Genomic DNA, 23,224 nt, shown 5'->3' with positions numbered 1-23,224 from the left:
ATATATATATATATATATATATATATATATATATATATATATATATATATATAGTTCCTGTAGCTATTCTATTCTGTTATTACATTGTTGTGGTTTTGATTTCATGCTTGCAATCATTTTGTATCCTATTTTGTTATTATTTATAGATTTATTTATTTATTTTGCTTAGGTCTGCTGCAGTTTTGTGTTTCTATGTAATCTCTTCATTCCTCTTTGGTTATTTTTTGTAATTGTTTTGCTTTTGTGACCATTTTTTAAAAATGTCCTTTTAAAAATATCTTTATAAATGTATCTCTTTAATGTTGTTTTAAGTTACTGACCTCTTTCTAGACACTTTTTCTGCTTTTGGATTGTTGTTTGCCTTTTTGTGTTTATATGAAACTTTTTATCTATTAGTGATATTTTGCAGCTAAAGATTAGTTTATTTCTGACTTATTGAGCTCGTGATCACTAAAGATAAAATATAACTATTTAAAACTTAGATCGTCTAATTGAATTTCCACCCGTCTCTCACTGCTTTTCAACCTGTTCCGACCCTAGTTTTGTTTATGCCGCGCTTTTGAACTACAACTTCCGTGTTTTGAGAAGTCTAACACTATTGGTCGACGGAGTGACCGTTTCAACCTATCAGATTGAGCCTTCTAACATGCAGAAAAAACAGAAGTTGGCCTATTTCCTCCTCGACCAGTAACGTATGATTGCGGTGAGTTTTGTCATATTATTTTTACTTATTTGGCACCACTGGTGTCATTTTTTATGAAATGTTACGTTGTTGTATTTTTGTATGGCGGATTTCGACGGGGGGAGACAGCTAATGGTAACTTTTAGTCTGTCGCCGCCATTATACCACCGAAGAAGCGCCTCCCGCCCTCCTTCTCGAGTCTTTTCTTCTTCTTCTCCTTGGTTTCAGAAAGTAAAGCACCACTCGTCCAAGTGGTAAAACGAGTTAGGTCGCCAGCTAACACAACCTGGGTGCCCACAATTAAGAGATCGAACCGTAACCTGGTTTATTAATCTTTGTGCTAACACAGAAGCGGGCTGCCACGCTGGGGGACAACGTTAGCCATTTTAAAAAAAGATGGCTATGGTTACATGTTAGCAACACAACACAGTGCTCAGATAAATGTACCCTCGAAACGGCTACATTTACGGTCATTCTTCCCGACTCTCCTTTGACCAGACATCCAGCAAAACAATCACACAATGACCTTTCTTGTACCTGTATGAAATATTCGTAATTGCTATTCTCTCTTTGCGACAACTGACAATTCTGCCTCTGCAGTCACTGTTAGCTAGCGTTAGCTCGTCTGCTAGTAAATAACATTAATTTTAGTAACTTGAAAGTCCACCTTGTTCAGGATTAGTAGCGTGCCACATAACAGCTAAATTGTTAAAAAAAAAAGCTTCACACCACATCTGGCTTAAACTGCTGGATTAAAATGTAGGGTTTATGTACAAAACAGCAGTTTCAAGAGTGTCATTAGTATTTGCATCTCATTAAAAATCAGTAAATTGATAATTTTATAAGCCCTGCATGCAGTAAACAAACATCAATGTTTATTTATCATATGATTTTGCTGTTTTAAAACCCTATATAAACAGATTAGTAAACCACACAGTTGTACTTGGTGACATAAGTTTGGGGCTTCTTGAAGTTAATATATTAAAGCCTTATTAAAACCATTTAACCCCTGATCATAAAGCACAATATTTCACCTGTATCTTTGTTTTTCCTTATCATTGTGTTGTGTGATTGGAAGCAGATGACAACTTCTGAGTTTCCTTCAGGATAAAAAAAAGTCTCATCTTAAAGGACAGGAACAGAGGACAGTTAAATTTGTCTTTTCACATTTCTTTTTAAGTTTGCAAGTCCTGCTTCATATCATTTTATGTATGGTTTAACAGCACAGACTTTTCTTTTTTTACATCAAAGATCTTCTCTTAGTCAAATGGGTCAAGATGTGCCATTTGTTGACATTAAAGTAACTGGAAAAGAAGATATTAATAGCTCAAAGGAAGTAGCCATTAGACAGCATGTCCACGAATCCAAATGTTATTTTTTGACACATAATGAAGAAATAAAACAGTTTCTTTAAATTTTAACAGTTCTGATTGCATTAATTCGATTTATCAGCTAATTCTGTTAATTCAAATCTGCAACAATGCCATTCGCTATTCTTTTTTAGAATTAATATTTTTAAAATTTGGCCTCTAAAAATATAAAAAAAATATATTTCTTGCTCCTTTTCACAAACGTGTTGTCTGCATCTGGGCCAAGCTGCTTCAGCTGGGCTGAATGAGTCAGGATTGAAATCTAAATGTAACATTGATTTATTGTTTAATCAGATTCTCGGCAAAATAACACGCACAGATGATCATCAACCTTATTTAATCAGTCGTTGCAAATAAAATGACAAGCTGTCCTAAATCTGTAGTGTTTTTTTTTTTAATAGAGATGTTTTTCCTTTAACATGATTTTTTTGTACTCTGAGGATTGATTTGTATCCGGTGTGTTGGAAGGATGCAGGGATTGTGTTTTCATTATAGTTGCCCACAGCCGCAGCAGCGTGAGCCTGACTGCACCTTTTGTGGCTCCAGTCTCGATACAAATCTAATTGATGTTGGCGCTAAACGAGGACTCGGACCGTGAAAAGGTACAGAGGGAGAAAGACTCAGCGAGGTCTCCATTTGAGCAGCAACCTGCCTGGTCAAAATAACAATCAGCTCAGCCTCAGTGCATGATGAGTCATCTTGGCAGCCTTGGAGAATCTTGGCACTTGAGTCCAAGCTGCGTTAATAATGCACACACTTCTTTTCATCAGGAGAGGGCAATGTTCACAACCTAAATTGATGTACTGCATCAGAGGCGTTTGTGTTAAACCTTTTTGCTTGCGTCTTTAAAACCCTCATTAGTTTTTGTGAATCCTTCTTATGTCTGCACATCTATGTTTCTTATAAAATATTTGTGCTTTCTGTTCCCTCTGCAGTCATGGAGGGTTCGTCGGTGTACATGTGCTTTCCCTGCTACCAGGAGTTTAACACTCTTGAAGAAGTCCTTAAGCACCAGTTGACATGCACCGCTGAAGAGGAGCAATCTGGCTCATCTGGAAGCACCTCTGTTGCCGTTCCAGTGGGGCAGACCCAGGTAACCAACAGTCTCCTGTCTACACTCTGTTACTGTTGTCAGTTTGTCAACAGACGAACAAAAAGCAGTATTGTTGATCACATTAAAGCCTCTGAATAATATGTAGGTAGCAACATTGAATTGACAAGTACATCTTTAGACATAAATTAACTGTGCTCTGCTACTTCTAATAATACCAACAGCGACCTTGATAAGTTGATCACTTAAGCACTTAACATTGAGTTGTTGTTTGTAATTAGTTACCGGCTCATTTCAAAGTGTCACTGCACATTAATGTCTCATTTAGATGTACTCTGACATCATACTTTTAATCACAAAATAACAAGTGGCAATTTTTCGAAGAGACTGTGATAATGATTGCTGGGGAAGAAAATTTGGTGGTAATACACGGCAATTATGATTTTGGTTTTGTTTTGCAATTCTTTTTCTCAACATGACACATTAATTTCCCCTTCATTTGATGAGGCAAAACCTGCTGAGACAGAAAAGTTTTGAAAACAAACCTCACAAAAAGACGGCGTTAAAATATCACAACAAAAACTTCAACTTTAACGCTAATTTTAAAATGGAAGGATCATTTGTTGTCTGCAGTTCAGACGGAATTTAAAGGTTAAAGTTACTTATTACGAAGTATGAAATCAAACATAAAAAGTTTATCCTGAACTCTATTAAATGTTGCAGTTTGAAGAAGTTTACTTCAGTGTTTTTTTCAGATATATTGATATGCAGTCCTGAAACCTGAGACCACACTCAATGTAAAATGAAAAATCCACTGAAAACCACGGGGAAGCTTGAGTCATGTGACTGACCTACATTAGGCTGGCCCTAGTCTGTGTACGGAAAGAAATATGGTGGAATCAGACAAGCGCAGAATCTCGGATGAGAGTGAATCTGCTGCTAAACACGAAAGAACGAGTAATACAGCTGTCAAGAATCAATGCTGAGGATCAAGCTGGGCGGTGGAGCGCCATAAAGATGGAGGTCGACGTTGAAACGTGCGGCTTTTGTAAAACCTCCTCTTGACGGTTACCGTTTTAACCCAACCTATCTTTTTATCTGCATACTTTACTCAACAAATCAGAGTGTAAATGCATGCCAATACATCAAAATTGTATGACTTCTCCATCCCAAAGCGTTCTTTTTTGGATGTTGCCAGTTTTGATCTATTTTCAGCCACTGCGTCTGTTTCCATAGGCAAAGAGACTCGCATGGTAGCTGGCATCCGGTCACAACTTTTAATTTGAACTTAAGGCTATGCTAACCACTGGTATGAGATTGTGCTGATTTTGTTTATTATGTCTTGATGTTTTTAATTATTGACTGGCCTTGATGACTTTGTAAAGAGTAGCCAAGAGCAAACCACACAGGTGGTCAAAATTTCCACCTCTATTATTGTTAGTTATGACCCACGCAAAACAATTTGGTGTGTACACACTTCCCAGTTATACATCTGGGTTACTGTAGCAGCTCTTCTTCTATGCACTTTTTTGGACAGTTCTTTTCTTGTTTAGTTGTAGCGCTGTTTTGTATCAAAACATAAAAATGATCAAGGAAAGATATGAGGTAGGGAAATGTCCGGCGACGTGCAGTATAACCCAAAATCTTGTCATTATGAAGACAGTTGGAAAAAGTAAATTTATCGTCTTGATGTGTCTGTGAGTTTTAAGCACGTCAATCGGCGTGCTTCCAATAAGACACCATGCTGTGGCGTTCCTGGCGTGTTTTCAGCTGCAGTGAGGATGTTTTCTGTACAGTTGTTTAATGAAGAGACCTAAATGATACCTAAAATAACGTGATTACCAAAATAAGACTTTGTTCAGACCTGCCCTGATTGTCTGATTGATCCAGTCACAATATTTCCACAGATTGCTACAGAATAATTGCAAATTGCTTGTTCTAATTCATTACTAACGTCTATATTTCCCCATCTCTGTTTACACCAGAACATGTGCACATAGCTATAACTTCTAGTCAGCATATTACAGATTAAATTTGCTAATTAATTTACTGTAATAGTCTGGGGCCTTTTTTTCAGCGCCCCTTACATTTAACATGATAAGTTGTGTATTATTGTCAGGAAATAATTTAAGTTAAGTTTACATGGTGCTGCTGTCTCCTCAGAAATGACAGAATGACAGATTAACACATTGTTTATCAGAGTAATGAGTTGATGAAACAAGCGGCAGCGCTGCAAGAGGAGTGATTATCGACTTAATATTTTGGAATGTGTGGCAAATAAATCTTGTTTTTAATAAGGTCCTACAAGTATTTACTTTTAAGAGCTTAAGTCAGAGCTTAGAGGGCTGTATAATAGAGAAATGTAGAATATAGAAATGAGTGGAAAACAGTGTTAAGTTAGTGCTTTTTTTTTTGGTATTAATTGTGCAAATCTCAGAGGGAGAAGGCAACAGGGATGGGAGAGGAGGAGGAGGAGGAGGAGGACATGCTAAAAGTTGCAGGCCAGATTGAGGTCTGCAGTGTCACATTTACATGATATCCAGTGAAGTCAGATGAATCACCAGATTGTTTCCCATGCTTCAGTTATAATGAACAGTCTGTTGCTTTGTAATTTTGGGATGATCCTGTTCTTTGGCTTATGTGGGCGGGATGTACTATCTACATCGTTCCTCTTTGTTTAGTATTCTGATTCCTGTTTCTTCTGGTTTGTAAATCCACTGTCTGACTGCATTTGCAATTGAGAGTCCTGTGTTTTTACATAATTCATTTATTCTGGACTGTTGTCTGCCTCCCTCCATAGTTTTTTTTTTTTTTTTCATTTATTACTGCAGCATTTCAGAGTTAAGTTTTTTTGGTTTGACTCGACATATTGAGCCAAGTTTTGAGTTGTTGCTGACACTCTATTCTTTTGCCTTTCCCATGACAGCCCCAAAAAAGCCCTGTGGGTTAAAAGCAGTCATCGGGCCTCGTTCAGCAGCGGGTCACGGCTGTCGGAGCTCGTGCCCGGACTTCCATCCTTTACCGTCTTAAATGCGCGTCTATAAAGCACAGTGACACTCACGACAGACAGATTGCGCCCAGAGTCGCCAGAGGGAAGAAGGGCATGAGAAATGCTTCAATCAGTGCCACTCTTTCTCCTGACGGATCGCTCGTTGGCCTTCTCATAGATGAATCAGCTGGAGAAACTCTATAAAACCCTGCATACCTTATGGCTTCTTGGCACATGCTTCGCCATAAGTGCGTTTATTGCACGTGTTCAAACTGCACTAGTTGTCGTAATTTCTCTTCACCTAATGTGAAGTTGATGTAAAACAGCGGCTGTTGATTTCTCGAATCATTACTTAGCTTCTTCTGAGGACGTTGTGGTGACATCTCCTCAGAAGCATTCACTAAACAAACTAGAATTGGCTTTTCCTGTGCAGAATTAGGGGGTCTTTCAGATCATTAGAGTATCTCGGCTGTGAGGATGAGTTTTCCTGCCTTTTAAGTTGATTCAGTGTTAAAAACTTACTTCCAGTAGAACAAAAATACAAGTTTTTGGAATGTGAACGAAAAAGCTGTTGTGCTAATTTAGGTTGTTGTTGAGTATGACGTACCTGCTGCGGACTTCAGCACCTTCTGTTGATGAAAATGTAAGTCTTTAAGTATTTCTTGAAAGAATGAGAACCATCCGCCGCCTTTCATGCCAGAGTTTTAAACTAATATTCTTATCCTGAGAGGCGGCTGAGTTGTAGCTGTTTTGATCAGACCTAGAGAATGATGTTCTGCAAGACTGCATACAATATTGTGAGACGTGATGACACTCTGAGACAATGCTCAGCTACTACCACACCAAATTATAGCACAGTATCTGTAAAATCTACTCAATTATTGCTATTTTTGGGATTCCTGTAGTCAGTTGGCTGTTCTATCTTGAATAGGAATAATAACTTTCTGAGAGTTTCATTAAAATCTGACAATTGGTTCATGAGATATTTTGCTAACAGTCAGACAGAGCTGACTCAAATAATTAGCAAAATTTAAAAACAGATCTTGTGCAGTCAAAGAACGTGTTGGAGACGACTCTTAGCTTGCAGCTCACCAAATCTCAGCTCTGTGTGAGTAAAATGACTGAGTTTGCTTAGCTGTGTTGTGATTCTAAAAGCTAATTAGTTGTGGATCTTCATCTAATAATTACCAAATTCTGTTCATAATAAGTATAGTTTAGTCGGAGTGTTATACATTTGAGATATTTTTAGTTCCCTAATCTTTTGCAGGTCTAGGGAATTGGATTTATCTGCAAAAATAGGTACAAGATTGGAAACTAATATGCGCTTTCAGCTTTTTCTTGCAAATCTAAATATCTGAGTTTCACCTTGATTTTTGTCAATGATCGGCACTTAGGAAAGAAATCACGATGTGCACATTTTAGTATATTAGTGCTGTCAGAATGCGCAGCAGGCAATTTGCAAATTCACATTTGCTTTTCCATTTTTGTTCACTTGGCTTCCTCTTTAATTACTTGCTTTGCAGTAATAAAGGACCCTAATGGCAGTTGTATTCACATTATTTTCAAGTTTCCCAGGCAATGAGAGAGCGATATCTCCATGGAACTGAGCCGCACAAATGGCTCCTAAATGGGAAAATATTTTCAGTTTCTTCATAAGGGGATATTTCTTGGTGGGTCTGGCCTGCCAAATTTCAGAGAAAACACTATTATGTTAACTGTTTCCTATGAATCAGTAATAACTGATGCAGCTAGTAACCTATTTTATTTGCACACACAATCTGTATCTTTTTAAGAATAAAATGCATGGTAATGCAAGCTGTAATTGCAATCAGGAGACTATTGAAACAGGCAGACCACATCTGAAGGTGGTCTTTATTACTCACACACTAGAATATCACTACAGCCCACATGTTACTTGGTGTGAGTCATGTTGGACCGAAGTGAATCAGGTAGCTCCAGAGTCCTTCAACCTTGACCTTGATGTTTTTTTTTTTTTTATCAAATGGATGGCTAGAGCAAATGTAAAACCCTGTGGAACGGCCCAGTCAAACCCAATGGGCCTTTTGATCGTTATCAGCACGGCTGAGGCCTTATCTCGGCTGTCTGAAGCTCACACAGGAACCTTGGCTCTAAACACTTGCTGCTCAAATTGACCTCCATTCCCCAACATTGAACTCTCATCCCTCATCTGCTGCAAAGAATAAAATTAGAGACAAACTCTGTAGGCGGAAATGACTAATTGATTGCAGTGGCAAAGGACTAATTTTATTTGAACATAATAAAACAAAAGATTAAAATATTAAAGTATTAAAAATATGTGTTTCTTTCTTTTCGCAGCAGCATGTAATAAATATAGCCAGGACAGTTGCAGTCTCCAAGAATGCAGTCCCACAGATTGAGGTCCACATGGGACATTCCTCTCTGGAGCAGGATGGAGAACTTGACGATTCCCAAGAGAGGGAACAGCTAGACCAGCCCAGAATCCTCTACCAGTGTGGGGATTGTGATGAACTTTTCAAGAGCCTTGACCTATGGCAGCAGCATCGTAAGGAGGGGACATGCCAGCGGGCTGCTTTAGCGAACAAGCCAACGCCGGATTCCCACGATGAGCCCGAAACCTTCTCAGTTGAGAGCCCAGAAGCACCTTTAAATCCAGACGATTCATCTCTCACACAGTGTGAAAGTAGCAGAAATCCTGAACCAGCAGATGAGTCTCTAAATCCAGAGGAGCAGGTTGCAGACCCACCTTCACCTCAGAGCTCAGAAGCTGCTGGCGCTGAGGAGGATGCTTCAACTTTTAATTTAGACGATTCATCCCCGAAAAGGAGGGGAGTGAACAAAAAGCCTAAACCTGAACCAGTGCTGCTGTGTGTCGACTGCGGCTCGTGTTTCGGCCTGGTCTCTGAACTCGTAACCCACCGCAAGACTCAGCACGGCTTCGAGGAAGCTCTGCACCGCTGCTCCATGTGTGGAGAGAGCTTTTTGAACACCACGCTTTTCCTTTATCATCGCAAACAACACAGACAGAAGGGCGAGGACACGATGGAAAATGTTCCCAGCGTTCATACCCAGAACAGCGCCAACGATGTGCCCTCTTCCTCCAGCACTGTGACCTCCACGTTTGCTCAGCCGGAGCTGTATTTCTGCACCCACTGTGGGCAGAGTTTTGATGACGATCGAGGGCTCACCTCTCATCGTAGGGAGAAGCACAGCCTCGTCGAGCCGCTCTACACTTGTTCCTACTGTGGGGAGAGCTTCATGAACACCACTCAGTATCTGTATCATCGGCGTCTGCACCGCATCACACCAACCAAACCGGGAATAGATGAAGACGCTGATGAATCAACCACCGCTAGCCGTGAAGATTCCGTACAGTCTGCAAAGAGACTGTTGTCTCCCTCTTCTGGTGAACCTGGTTCTCCCTTTCCTAAGAGAGGCAGGCCTTATTTCAGGATTTTGAGTGGTAACGCACAGGAAGGTAAGTGGAAAATTGTTATAAAATAAGACATCACTGCATTACCTGTAGAAAGTTTTGACATTACAACCTATTTTTTGTGTTTGGTCAGGAAACATTAGCTCAGGCACTAAAGATGAATTGGAAGGCAGCAGTTCAGCCGACTCGAACAACATGAATCACCCTCCGCCTGCCAAGCTGCTGCAGGACTGGGCTCGAACGCCACTTCCCCACGTCTGCCCTTACTGTGGCCAAACCTTCACCCGACGCGTCTTCCTGCGCACGCACGTCTACAGCCACACCGGAGAGAAGCTCTTCACGTGCAAGGTGCCAGTCAGAAATTTCATCAAAGTGTCCTTTTTGATCACTAAAACTAACAAATTTAGGCATCAGTTTCATCAAAGTGTCCTTTTCCTGAATACGAGGGATAACTTGCTTTGATATGAAGATCATTTATGTTGTGCGGCTGACTTTGATGAGATGATGTAATGCTTCTAAGTGAAGGCTGACACAATCTGATCCTCCAGGCTCATTATATTCGACAGGTTCCCTGGTGTCTTTTGAACAATAGAAAATGTTCTTAAAAATTAAAACAAGTGTGCACACGCAGCCCGCAAGGTCTTGATAGCCAAGGACAAATTACAAATCATGTTGAACAGAAGAGAGCCCTTCATCTTTTCCCACAATAGAATGTAAAGTTTCACAAAAAGGTGTATCAAAATGCCACTTTTTAAAAAACCTATAATGTGCCAAGAGGTCTTTTGATTTTTGCATTTGACTATGAACCAGATGTATCTATTTCTTTTGTAAGTAGCAATTAAAAGTGCTGTAATCATAGCCGTGGCGCTAATCCCAATTATTGTTGTGTAGGTGTGCTCCAAGTCCTTCACCAACTCCCAGAGCCTGTTGCGACACAACATGAACCACACGGGCAACAAGCCCTTCTGCTGTGAGATTTGTGGCAAAGATTTTGCCCAGGCAGCCACCCTGAAAAGACACCAGCTCATTCACACATCAACGGAGACTCCGCGCAGGCGAGGACGCAAACCGGTACGGGCTCAACCCCCCTCCCTTCCCCGGCACAGCTCTGACATGTTGAAGCACAAATCCTTTGTGGGACTTTTACAGGTTTATTAATGTATTTTGTCAGCGATTTCCGCCTGTGGGTTTTTTAATTTTGTGGATATTTCGTAATAAAAACTGCATTTAATGTTTGCTGAAAGAATTGTTTCATCTATTTTAGTTTAAAATCCTTTTTTAAAATATAATTTTTCTCAATGCAGGTCTGTTCTTTGGACAATGACGGAACTGCTCAACTCTTCGCTTGTCCAAACTGTCCTTCACGTTTCAACACCGAGGATCAGCTTAACCACCACAAGTAATAACACCCTACAAACTTTATTATTTTTATTGCTCTGTTTTTTGCAGATGTTTGGGGAGGAGGGAGAGGAGTACATTAAAGTCAGTTGGCAGCATTCAATCATTTTCCCTGCTCTGCTTGCTACATAAATACATTAGAATTATAGAAACATTATAAAGCCTCGGACGGGATTTAGATATTTTTCTCTCAGCAGAAGACGTAAGAGCTGAGCCGTGTCTGACTGCAGAGTTAGATAGCTGTGTAGCAAACACACAGACGCCTGGGTGCCCTTGAGCTTTAGCTGCGTATGATTGACATCCAGAGGCTCAGTAAATTAAGATGATGATGATAACAAGCTATAGGATGGTGGACAAGCTTGGTCTCATTTTACCTGGCTGGATAGTGGGAAAAAACCATCAGCATTACAGTGTGTTTCTTTTAATGTTGCAAGATGCTGTGATGCACTAACTTAACGATCGCAAACCTTTTTGCAGTAAAAACAAAGCTCTTGTGGCTGTGAATGCTATGAAATTAAATCTAATCACTCACTGTGAAGCGTCCCATTTTTAAATCAAGTGTCCTGGCGAGTCAGAAGAATAAAACAAGACATTAAAGCCTACCTCTAAAGCTACTGAATTCATCTGGATTGTAGTTTTGATCGTCTTCATGCTGACTTGCAAACCCAGCAGAGACTCACAGCAGTCTGGAGACAAATGAGAAGCACCGTCGTTTATGATCCATCTGCGTGTTATTTTATGAAACCTCATTAGGTTTTAGATTTTGCTGAACAAATGGTTTATAAAGCTGAAACAATTGAAGCTGAAGTTTGTTCCTTTTACTTCATTCTCGTAAGACTCTGATCTTAACAGACTTCACACTGTTTTAGTTGCTTTGATTCATTTGCTGTGTGGGCTGATGATGGCTAACCAACAGGGTAGTCTATAGAGTTCCTGGAAAAATATGGAAACGTGTGGAATTTGCTGTTCATATTTTCCAGGTAGAAAGAAAAAAGGAGCACAGTAAAACATTTGCAAAACGGGCATCTTTCTTTTTTTTATCCCCTTCTTATTCAGAGGTGTTCTCCTCTATCCATCGTTAAGTGCAGTCTGTGCTGCACATTTCTAGGAAAGGAACGGACTCAAAGTTTCACGGAAAATGTGCAAAATTCGAATCAGGAAAGTTACAGAATTTCAAAATGGTGAATGTGTGGAAACGCTGGGTGGAGGTACTTCATGTTAGAGTTAAATTAGAAAGAAATTAAAGGCTGTGTACTTTTTCATTCTTCTCCCAGCTGAGTTTGACAGAACTGTGACTTCATCAATTGGCTCTAATTATTGATCTAATTAGTTGGAACAAGTCCACAATCAACAGACGGATAGTACACTCAATCGCATCTGCAGGGTTATTTTTTCTTGTTTTTTCCATTTGGTTTCAGTTTGTCTCTTTCTGAATGTTTTCCAGTAAAACCTTCTCAGATGGTTCAGGGAAAAAAAGTCACAGATTTTTCAGGTTAAAGGTTCAAAGCTCGCAGGTGTAAAGACCAGAATTAGCTTTATTTACAAGTGAAAATACCAGCATTGTGAAATGAAATGCACCCAAGTAATTGTATGTTTTCCAGATTATCTTGTCTTTACATTCATTAAAGTACAAAACGTAACTAAAATTGCATTTAAATGAATAACTTAACTAATTAATTCTAAAAATGAACGTCTGGCGCGCAGGAGAGATGTCAGATTTGAACTCTCTCAGCTGCATCCTGGTCGGCTGTCCCTGATTTTGATTTATTTTGTTTTTAACAGAAACAGTCTGGCTCCTTACATTCACCTTGAAGGGGCCTTCCACATCACCTGTAGCATCCTGCTGTATAAGCGTGTGGCTCAGTGCATTTGCTGTAAACCTAAATAAGACAGGATGATTTATTTCAGAATGATTTATGTACCCACTAGTTTGTCTATAATATTTATGGGAGGATGGGTTTTCTATAATTTGAGACATCACCTGTGTTTGTTCTGATTATGAGCAACATTATTTTCCAACACGGTGAAAGCAGGCTTGATGCAACATTAGGTGAAAACTTCTCTCCTCCCCTAAGGCTATACTGAGCGTAACGTTGTGCGGTGGATAAATATAGTCTTCCATGGGCCAACGCCGATTCCTCCCAATTTACTGCTGTTCTTTTTTCTTCGGTTGTTATGCACTCTGCTAATACCGCTCGTTCAAACTGGAGTACAGCTAAAGTACATACTCGCTCGTAATCCTCCCACGAGTGTACAGTAGCAGTACAAAGCAAAACAGGACTTTTTCTAATTTAAAACTTTTTTTTTTTCAGTCTTTACGCAGGGAGCTGGGATTAGCCATTTTTGTTTTCTAGGCTTAAATTTGAACCTGTCTACGTTATAAGGCAGTAGTTCCAAAACTTTTCTACCCCATGTATGCAAACAGTACTAATAAGCTATTTAACAAAGAGCCTCATCAGACATATATACATTCTTTTATGTGTTTATGACCAATGTTTTTATTTATTTGTACCAGTCAAGGCTAAATATGCTGTTGGCAAACAATTTTTAAATTAATTGGATTTCTGTAGATCCTCTTAAGACCCCCTCTTGGTGTTTCCTCACCCCAGCTTTGGGAGTCACGGCTATAAGGAACAGCAGTCGTTTGGATTCTTTGCTAATAAAGTCTTTTGTGTTTGAACAGATTGCTGCACACCAGCCACCCGTTCCCTTGTCCTGACTGTGGAGAGCCCTTCAAACGCAGGAAAGACCTGGACCTGCACTCTCTCGTACATCAAGGTCAGACTGGGTTTCAGCCTGGCATGTGTCATTCAGATGATAATTCCTTTGCTCAGCTGGACGTAGGTGGTCTGAGTTGGAATGCGTGTTTCTTTTTTTTTGTTGTTGTCAAATCTCAGTTTGCAAAACTAACATCATCCTCTGTGTAACCTTGTTCATCTTCGTCTTTGATTAGTGGCTTCATGCAAGTGTGGAAAAGTGACAAATTGTGACGAGCATAACAAGAAATCAAACGAAAGCCGGTCTCATTCCTCACTGTAATGGAAACCGATTAGAGATGATGGTCTTATCAGTACAGCATACACTGAATTACTATTGATTCATGCAAAGCTGCTGATAAATGAACCCACCAGCTTGCCTGGGTGGCCCATCTTGTTTATTTATACACATTCATCTATGGTATATGTACATTGTTCCTCTAATACATTAGGTCTCAGACTTCCAATTGATTTGTGTGCCATGTGGAGTGGAGAGGCAAGGCGGGGGTAAATGAACTGGGTCAACATGTTGACACTTCATCTTAATCAGGGGGGTGTTGGCACGGCAACCTCATTAGTTAAGCTTGAGGAGTCAGCGTCCAGCAGAGGTCAGAGGTACGAGTCTCCTCTGCGAAAGATGATGGGAGAGATTGATCTATCGATCAGTCCAACGCCATGAAGTGAGGTTGTCCTTATTAAAGGTTTAATTAGAGGGTCCCAGCGGGGAGCAGAGTGGATCGCTCTAATGGGATACATGGTGCAGATGGTTAGCAGATTGCAAGATATTGGCATGATAGCCTTTGGACACGCTGATGAACCATCAATGTCAGCTCTTCCCTGCCAGGTTTTCTAGAGCGACCCAGCGAGAGTTTGGTTTGCTTTGCCAAAATGGAACTGGGGCACCAGCTGTATAGAGACGAATCAATTAGTTGATGAATTTTCTAACAAGCAAAAATGAAATAAGACAACCTTTTGGTTTTCTGCTTTGTAAGTGAACTTTAATTAGAAATTAAATTAAGAAAGAGCAGTGTATAAAAACCTACAGAAACTTAAATATAAAATTGTTAAGAAGCTAAAGCTTGAGGGCAAAGTTAATAAGTTTTTGTTTTCATTATAAATCATAAGCTTTCTTAAAGGAAATAACTGTTGGCGTCTCTTTAAATAAAATGTTTTGTGAACATTCCTGAATCTGCAACAAAATATTCAACCATGAAACCAAAGTGTGGCTTGATTAGAAAGATAACAAAAGTTAAGATGCAGCAGTTTGATGTTCTCTTCTAACTTGTCTTGCACTTTCGGCTACATTAGTATAAAACAAGTATAACGCACACAAAAAAAACAGATGAATGTTGATATTTTCTGTCAAACACTCAAGTCAGCTGCAGCTCAAGGACTGTTGTCTGACAAGTCATCTCAGCTTATAAAAAAAAACCATTGATGAAATGTCTTCCATTTCCTTTTCTGCAGAAAAATAACTTAAATGGAGTCTCTTTTCCACAGACAAACACAAAGATCTGTTCAAAGGTCATTACTTCATCACTGAAGCAGTTTGAGATGTTGATTAATCAACCAACTGTGTAAAGCAACAATTTCTTCTTGTGCAAGGCTGTTTTATTTAGTGTGTGTGCGCACAAAGAGGGTTTGGTGTGGGGAAAAAGGGCACCGTTTTCAGCTTTATCTTAAACTAAAAATTTACCATTTTAGACGATTAAAAATTTGAAGATAGATATGTGATGTGGTTGGGATTTGTAATGATGGGTGTGATTAACTATTTATTATGGTTCAGTCACCGGGGCGTCCACAGGGAAAAATCTGCGTACCCTAACAGCTGGATTCAACACATGTTTTGCTGTTCCATTCATTATGGATGCATTATAAAAGTGCAGTGACAGCCACAGTTTTATAGGTGGATCAGTTGAGCAACTGACCAGATGTCTCGGTGCTCGATACGAGCACAAAGCCCTGTTCTACATCTTTTGGGAATCATACGCTCGTTTGATTTCTTTCTTCGTGTTAATTTTTTTGAAATACCAGAAGATGTTGAGACAGAAAAAAAAAAATGGTACCATGAATGTTTGTCACCTTTCATCAGCCATTTGAGTTGTTGCTGTCCGTCACTGCAGGACTGTCGGGCCGACCTTTAACAATCTGCACACTCAGATCAGCCGTCAGATATTTATAACGACACAGCAGCTTTTAGTATGAGGGGAGCGAACGAGCATCTGTCTGAAAACTCCACACTGTCCCATTACAGACAAGCAGCCGGTGATGTGTCCGCACTGCTCGGCCCAGTTTATCAACCAGTCCGTGTTGGACATTCACCTGCAGCGTTGTCCCGCCACAGAAGATGAGAGGAACGTGGGCCGTGGACGAGGACAGGGCCGCGGACGTTCTACTGGACAGGTAGGACAAGTAGAAAGAATATGTTTCCTTCTAAAGCAAAGATATTTAATGATTTTTTTTTTGTGGCATTGACAGTCCAGAAAGGGGTTAGTGACAGATAATGTGTTTTAATGCAGGTCTCCAGCTGGATCGCGTTGTGACTTTGTGGTTGCGTCACAGTTTGACCACAAGGACATTCCTTTCATTTCTGATTTTCATCCCATTAGCTTCAGGTTTGTCATCGTCCCATCTCCGTTTTTTATTCCACCCACAGATGGAGTGCGACCTTTGTGGCCACCGTTGCATGACTCAGGAGGGCCTCGACCTCCATCGATTGTCGCACACGGGCCAGACGCCTCTGAAATGCCCAGTGAGGCCCTGCCGCCGCCGATTTACCTCCAACAGTACCCTGGAGGAGCATGTGCTGGCTCATTTCCAAGGCACGCTCTCCAAGTCCAAAAACCGACCCCGCTTCCGCTGCGAGATTTGCCTGAAGGAGTTTTCCTACCAATCCACCTTCAGTGTTCACATGAGGACACACACCGACGAGAGGCCCTTTGAGGTAAGGAGTCGTAGCGCCTGTGTGTTCTTACGTAAAAAAAAGTCACTTTCTCTCAGCCTTCAGAACCAGATTTTGTCCTCTACGTACAAGATGTTTACACGCACCATATTTGTGACCATTTCTCAGCTTCCACACCATGGACATTTATGCAGTTTGTGTCCTAGGGGTGATTCTTATCTCCCTGTGTACCTGTGATTAATGACAGGGCTGACTTAGGGCCTGTCAGCTTCCCTCTGTGCCTGTTTCTATTCTGGGATTCTTTCCTTCTCTCCGCTGATCTTGTGACGGGGCAGGACATCAAGCATAAACCCGCCAAAATCCATCTCGGCTTGCTGAGTTTGAAGAAACGATTCAATCTTTGTGTCTTTGTTTGAGTTGTTCTCATCAGGCACTCTGTAAACTTAGGTCCATGTGCAGAAACTTTACTTTGCTGTGTTTCTGAAGGAACACAAGTATTTCTAAATGTAGAGCAAACAAATATAGAGCTTTTAAGTTTAAACTGCTTAAATGTCAAATTACAGCTTGAATTTGAGTGTTGCCAGAGAGACAGCCTCAGTGTCATTGTTTTGTTGTGCCTGAGGTGCAAACAGGCTTGTAGTTGGAGCACACAATCTGCATTCAGGTGGAAGAAAACGGAGAGCAAATGTCAGCATGGCAGGAAAGAGACAGCAGTAGAATATCTGATTGCTGATGTGATCACTTCAGTTAGAAAGTGTTAAACTTTCAGCTCCCATGAATCATTTCTTGTTGTAAAACTAGTGACACTCAGTGTAATTGATTTTACTCTCCTCTACATGCAGGACTTCAGCAGCTACACGGTAATTGATTATATTAAAAACAGAATATTAATCAGCGTGCAATGACAAAGCAGAAAGGGACTATATTCTCTGGCTTTGTGCCTCACAAGTTTAAATATTCCATCTGAAGAAGGCTGAGCCTCATGGCTTCGGTCGGGCAGCTTATAAAAACATTTGAACACTTCAGTTAAGACATCAGATTATGTATGTAATAAAATATTTATTGTTTTGTCTCTGTCTCTATTTCTCAAAGTAATTGCAGTAGATTTTGTGTTGTTTCAGAGAACATTTTTTTATTTATAAATATTGTGTATTTGTCCCCGCTCTCCTCCGACCTTCCTCTAGTGCACCACGTGTGGGAAGCGTTTCCGCCAGCTGCCCCACCTCCAGGACCACGAGCGAATCCATTCAGGTCTGCGGCCTTTCTGCTGCTGGATCTGCGGCAAGAGCTTCAGCGTTGCAGCCCGCCTCACGGAGCACGCTCGCACCCACAGCGGCGAGAAGCCCTACCCCTGCCCCCATTGCTCCGCCGCCTTCCGCTCCCGCCCCAACCTGGACAAGCACCTGCGGATGCACGGAGACCTGCCCCCGGAAACCGTCGAGCAAGTGGCGCAAGCGGTCGAGGAGGCGCATGTGCAGAAGGTGCTGGAGGGGGCCAAGGCGCTGTCTTCTCTGGCCGCCACGGCCGAGCTGGAGTCCGGCACCGTGCAGACCATCTACGTGGTGCAGGAGGACGAAGGAGGCACGGAGACGGTGATGATCCCGTCCGACCAGCTCAGCGGCATCGAGGGAACCTCACAGGTCGTCTTCCTGCCCTCGTCGGTCCTGGGAGCTCAGGGCATCGCCGTTCCCACCATCGCCATCAACGAGAGCGGCGTCGCCGTGGTGGAGACGGGCCAGTCGCCACACCACACCATCGAGTTCATCGTGGAGGAGACTGTGTGAAGAAGTATTTGTAACTACAATAACTACAGCACTCTCTGATGATGAATTTAAGGATTGGAAAGTTAATTTGACTACCTTACACCTTATTAGATTGTTTATTCACTTAAAAAACGTTCCAGTTTGTGTAATATTTTTAATTTTGCTTTGGCAAAATTTAATTTTGCAGCAACGTTAACTAATAACTTAAAGATCGATACATTTTCTGAGATTACCTTAGATTAGTCATCTGTATTTAAAAAAGTGTGAAATTAGTTTTTGATTATTCACTAGTGTTTGTACCGCCTCCGTTTATTTGTGAAACACTCGGTCCCCTGAGAAATATTCTCTGCTTTCCTAATAATAAAATGCCTCCGATTTCACACTCGTGAGCGTTCATCATTTTATTGGCTGACACGAGGGCAGCGCCCCCATCCCATTTGATGTCCCGGACTTTATAGCCTCTGCTGTAAATTTCCACCTCTGTCATCTGACAGAGTACAAAGTCTGCTGAAAAATAAAATGGCCACTAAGCAGTCAGTGTCCGGCTTTTCAGTAAGGTTGGAAAGAATCGGACTTCTGTGTGTATGGATCAGCTGTAGTCTTCGATAATTTGTTATGCGGCGTGTTATTGATCGGTTTTGTGCTGTAATTAAATACGATACCGCCAAGGATACATTGAGACATATGATGATTTAGCTGAAATGCTGAATTATGCAGTGCCAAGTAATGTAACTGAATTACCCAGCACTTCCTGTATAGTTATCAAAAATAATGATCCTATTTGTGTCTGAATGGGAAGAGGCATAATGTGATATAAGTTTTGCCAGCGCTGCAGTAGGCCATTATAGGCTTCTAAAGCTTGGTTTATGGCTGTCTCCCACCCAGTGAGTGCTGACAGGGGGGTTTGAAGCTTCACACGCGGGCTCGGGCGCTCCGTCTTCGTTTGTTTTCATGTTGCGCAGGCAGAAATGCTGATGATTTTGAGGCTAGTCGAAGTAGGAAAATGGCAACATTTCCTCGGAGTGTGAAGCACATCGGGAAGTAAAGGGCTCCCGAGGAGCGGAAAGAAGCCCGTGTCAGGAACTCGGATGCTTTTTATAGCTTTACTGAAAAAGTCAATAAAAACATGCTTTTTTTTTTTTTAAAGAACTCCTTCCCAGCAGAACTTATGAGCTGATATTCAGGTTGAGTGCTTTTCATCACACCTGCTGCCTAACATCGAAGCGGAAAAATTACAGACGTGTAATTATATTGTTTAGGCTGGCATTGAAGCCACAAGTTTTTTATCCTCCGGTGAAGCACTCTGCCTGCAGTATTTATGTCATTTTGATGTACAGAAGACAGAATGTTTGTTTATGGCTCAGATCCAAGTACCAAAGTGTTCTGGGGCTTTTAGAGGAACAAAGATCCTTAAAAATGTAATTTTATTTCATCTGCAGTTTGTGAAGACACAATCTTACAGATGTCAGTCTTTCTGTTCTCCTTTTTTTCTTTTCAAACAGTTCTCTCTAGGAAAAACATGCTCTTCTCTGTGCAAAGTATAACAAATACAAGCCAAGCAAACAGTTATATTTTTAACAATGAATCTTTAGGCATAAATAAGGTAAATTATGACTAAAATAATAAATAAGTATGTATTATTACTACATAAACTGAGCAATAACTAACAATATTTAGATACAAGCAGTTGTTTAAACACATTTTTTATGCCTGCTGCCCCAAAGTGAAAGCAGAGGAAGATGTGTTTGTGCGTCTGTTACCCAATTATCTCATGAACCACTGGACTAATTTAAATAAAACTTGTAGAAAATAACCCCTGGACGTACATCTACAACTGATAAACTTCTGGAGTCGATCCGATTCAAGATGGCCACCACAGCTAATTGATATTAGCTAGCCGAAAAGTGGCTATAACTCAGTTTTACAGACATTGAGCTAAAATTCGACCTGACATCAGCTGGTAAACACTAAGAAACGTTGGATTGAAAAGCCTTTTTCTTGTGCAGCTGTGGGCTGTTTCACGTGGACTTGCATTTGGAAACTGTTGCTGTGAACTCAAAGGAAACGGTCAGGAAAAAAAACCCTACTGCTGTTTTTAAATATACAGCATAAAAACTCAAACCCATCAGAACACAACAGTGTGCTTCACAACGTCCATTCAAGCCTAGAACAGACTATAAGGAAAGGAAATAATTGCCCTGGACTGCCATAAAAGACTTCATGAGAATGGATTTCGAGAGTTCACTGCAGGTGTGAAGGTTTCATAAACCTCTAAAAAAGGTAAGGCTTGGAAAAGAAAACCTACAGTCTGGTTGTTTTTTTTTTTTTTTTTTAAGACAGGCAAGATTAAATCCACCTGCACGAGAATGACGGGGACTAAAAACTGAGGAGAACAGCTCGTGATGCAAGGCTTCAACCCGAAGACGTGATGGAGGCCGAGGGATGCATGCATGCCCTCCAGTGGCTCTGGGTCACCAGCGTTTATTGACGATGTGACAGAAGCTGAGAGACAACACTAAAACGCACAGGAACACTCGTCTGCACACATTCAGCGCAACGAAGCAGAGGTAATTAAACCACTGATGGACAACAACTTTAAACATGTAAACAAATGGAATATTAGAAATAATAGGATTGATTACCTCGTTTAATTGTCTTGTAATATGATACACATTTTTGGTACATTTGCTCATAATGTTTATGTAACCTGCTAAACAGGTGAAACTACAAAAATAGTCTCTCCTAACATTCCTGCAGACTAGTTTTTATTTGAAAATACATATATAAAGGCAGTAATGTGACCTATTTTGTGTATATAAACTGCAATGGCTAGGCTTTCATATGTTGCACCTGTTTTTGTTTGAAATTACTTGCAATCCCTCATGTGCACAGGTAGCTGAGAGCAGAAAATACTTCTGCGTGTGCAGTTGCGTTCCTAAATTAATTATGTATATGATGTTAAATCAAGGAGATAAATGACAAGTTTTATCCTTTAATGGGGTCAGCTGGAATAAATCTGTTCACAAGGTTCTTTTTTAAAAAAACAAAACAGCCTTTGCTGCATGTGGAAAAAAGAGAAAGAACAACACAGTAAGTGGCTCTAATTATTTTGAAACTCCGTTTGATTTTTTGCCTCTTTTTTTACACCATAAACACTAAAAATATCTAATTGACCCTGGAGAGAGAGTCTGCATATTCAGCTTTTAGCTCTCGCAGCAGTAAAGTGAAAACTTGCTGACATCACAGAGTCCTGAGCAGGTGGAGGACACCAGGAGCTCTGTGTTTGGCTCTTTATCACCAGGTAGGAATATTAATAGAGCAGATGTAAAGAGCAGCTTTCTCTTTTGTCACAAGACCCAGTATCTATTCTGGAAGAAATGTTTTAACAGCTGTCTTGAAGTTGATATGTTACTATCAGTGCTACACTTCTGGTTTCAAATGCTTAATTTGTGATTTTTCCCAAGTTTAACCCAAAAACCATTTCTTTTTTGCTAGTAGGTTAAAATAACGGTAATCTGCATTAATCTGCATTGATCATAAATAGGAAAAGTACCCAGAAATCTTATTATAACTTATAACTTATTAGTTATTTAGTTATTTACTTCTTTTTTGAGTAGCTTAATTTTCCTGAAGGAGCAAAGTCTTTTTAACAAACCAATAAACTACCTATATTCTGAAAATCAAACAGTTTTATTGGTCAGTATATGTTTATTTTTTACCAAATTATTTTTTATTTAAATATTGATTTTTAAAAAGCTACCAAGTGGTTGAAGAGCTGCAGGTTGCATACTTCTGCCCTAAAACTCTTGAATCGACATTTTAAAGTCTGTTTTTCCTTTTGACATTTCCCCCCCCTGCACCAGTTTGTTTCAACTTTGGTATTTATAGTCTGATTATAGTTCAGCTACAGTAAATAACCCACCGTTGTTATGGTTCATTTGTAAGAGCACTAAAATGCAAAGGAAAAGAGGAGACAGACATGAAAACAAACAGGTAACAAGAGAAGCCAGCAGCTTTAATTAAACTTAGAAAAATGAACCTGCGTGGCAAACAGAAATCTAACAAAAAGGCTGCTGACGAGTCAAAGGGGGTAAAAACAACAAAAACATAAGAAAAACAGAACAACAAACACTTCAACGCACCAGGATCAATGACTGACAAGGAACAAAGACAAAGAGCAAACAACAGAACTATAAATATACTTAGGACTAATTAGAAAATAAGACACAGGTAAAATGAATGAGGTAATTAAAAAAAGAAGCGGAGAAACAAAGATCGGAAGTAAGACAAAACGGGACACAAAGGGAGGAGATCTTCGGCCTGAAACAGAAGCTGGAACACGACAGAAACAAAGACAAGGCTGCACAGAAGACATGGAATAAAGTTCAATTTAATGGGAAATTTAAATATTCTGTGGTAAAATGTAAATAAAGAAGCACAAGAAATGAGATCCCTTTCTTTGTTTTGAATGGGGTCAGTTTAAGAATTTGTTATTGTAACCAGGATAAAATATGGTAATGATGACTTGTTTGAAACTGTACTTTCCAACATATCAGCCATACAGATTAAAGAAACGAAATGAAAAGAATCAGCACGTGTCATGTGCTCACTCATTCACTCATTAATAAACTCACGTCTCGAAGTACACTTTATCGCTTTAACAACAAACTAAAATTCAATCAAAACTACCTTCAAAATATATACAGGTGCTGGTCATAAAATTAGAATATTATGAAAAAGTAGATTGATTTCAGTAATTCCATTTAAAAAGTGAAACTTGTATATTATATTCATACATTACATACAAACTCATATATTTCAAATGTTTATTTTGTTTAATTTTGATGATTACAAATGACAACAAATGAAAATCTCAAATT

At 40.0% G+C, this 23,224-nt stretch overlaps 1 protein-coding gene across 2 annotated transcripts; it reads left to right on the top strand.

Moving 5' to 3' along the window:
* Nucleotides 1–630: 630 nt before the first annotated feature.
* On the top strand, nt 631–18,724 carry znf574 (zinc finger protein 574). 2 transcript variants are annotated; one of them, XM_017415263.3, is made up of 10 exons: nt 631–703; nt 2,988–3,145; nt 8,433–9,570; nt 9,659–9,873; nt 10,417–10,596; nt 10,830–10,924; nt 13,607–13,701; nt 15,934–16,082; nt 16,336–16,623; nt 17,766–18,724. In XM_017415263.3, the coding sequence occupies exons 2-10, from the start codon at nt 2,990–2,992 to the stop codon at nt 18,363–18,365; spliced, it is 2,916 nt and encodes a 971-aa protein (XP_017270752.1). In that variant the 5' UTR covers nt 631–703; nt 2,988–2,989; the 3' UTR covers nt 18,366–18,724. The 2 variants fall into 2 exon arrangements, with proteins under 2 accessions (XP_017270752.1, XP_017270751.1); XM_017415262.3 differs by having other exon boundaries at nt 8,430–9,570.
* Nucleotides 18,725–23,224: the final 4,500 nt, after the last annotated feature.

Source organism: Kryptolebias marmoratus, linkage group LG16, assembly GCF_001649575.2.
Source record: "Kryptolebias marmoratus isolate JLee-2015 linkage group LG16, ASM164957v2, whole genome shotgun sequence".
In the NCBI taxonomy this organism is placed as follows: domain Eukaryota; kingdom Metazoa; phylum Chordata; class Actinopteri; order Cyprinodontiformes; family Rivulidae; genus Kryptolebias; species Kryptolebias marmoratus.
Note: the sequence above shows the minus strand (reverse complement) of the source record. Positions and strands in the feature narration are given on the sequence as shown.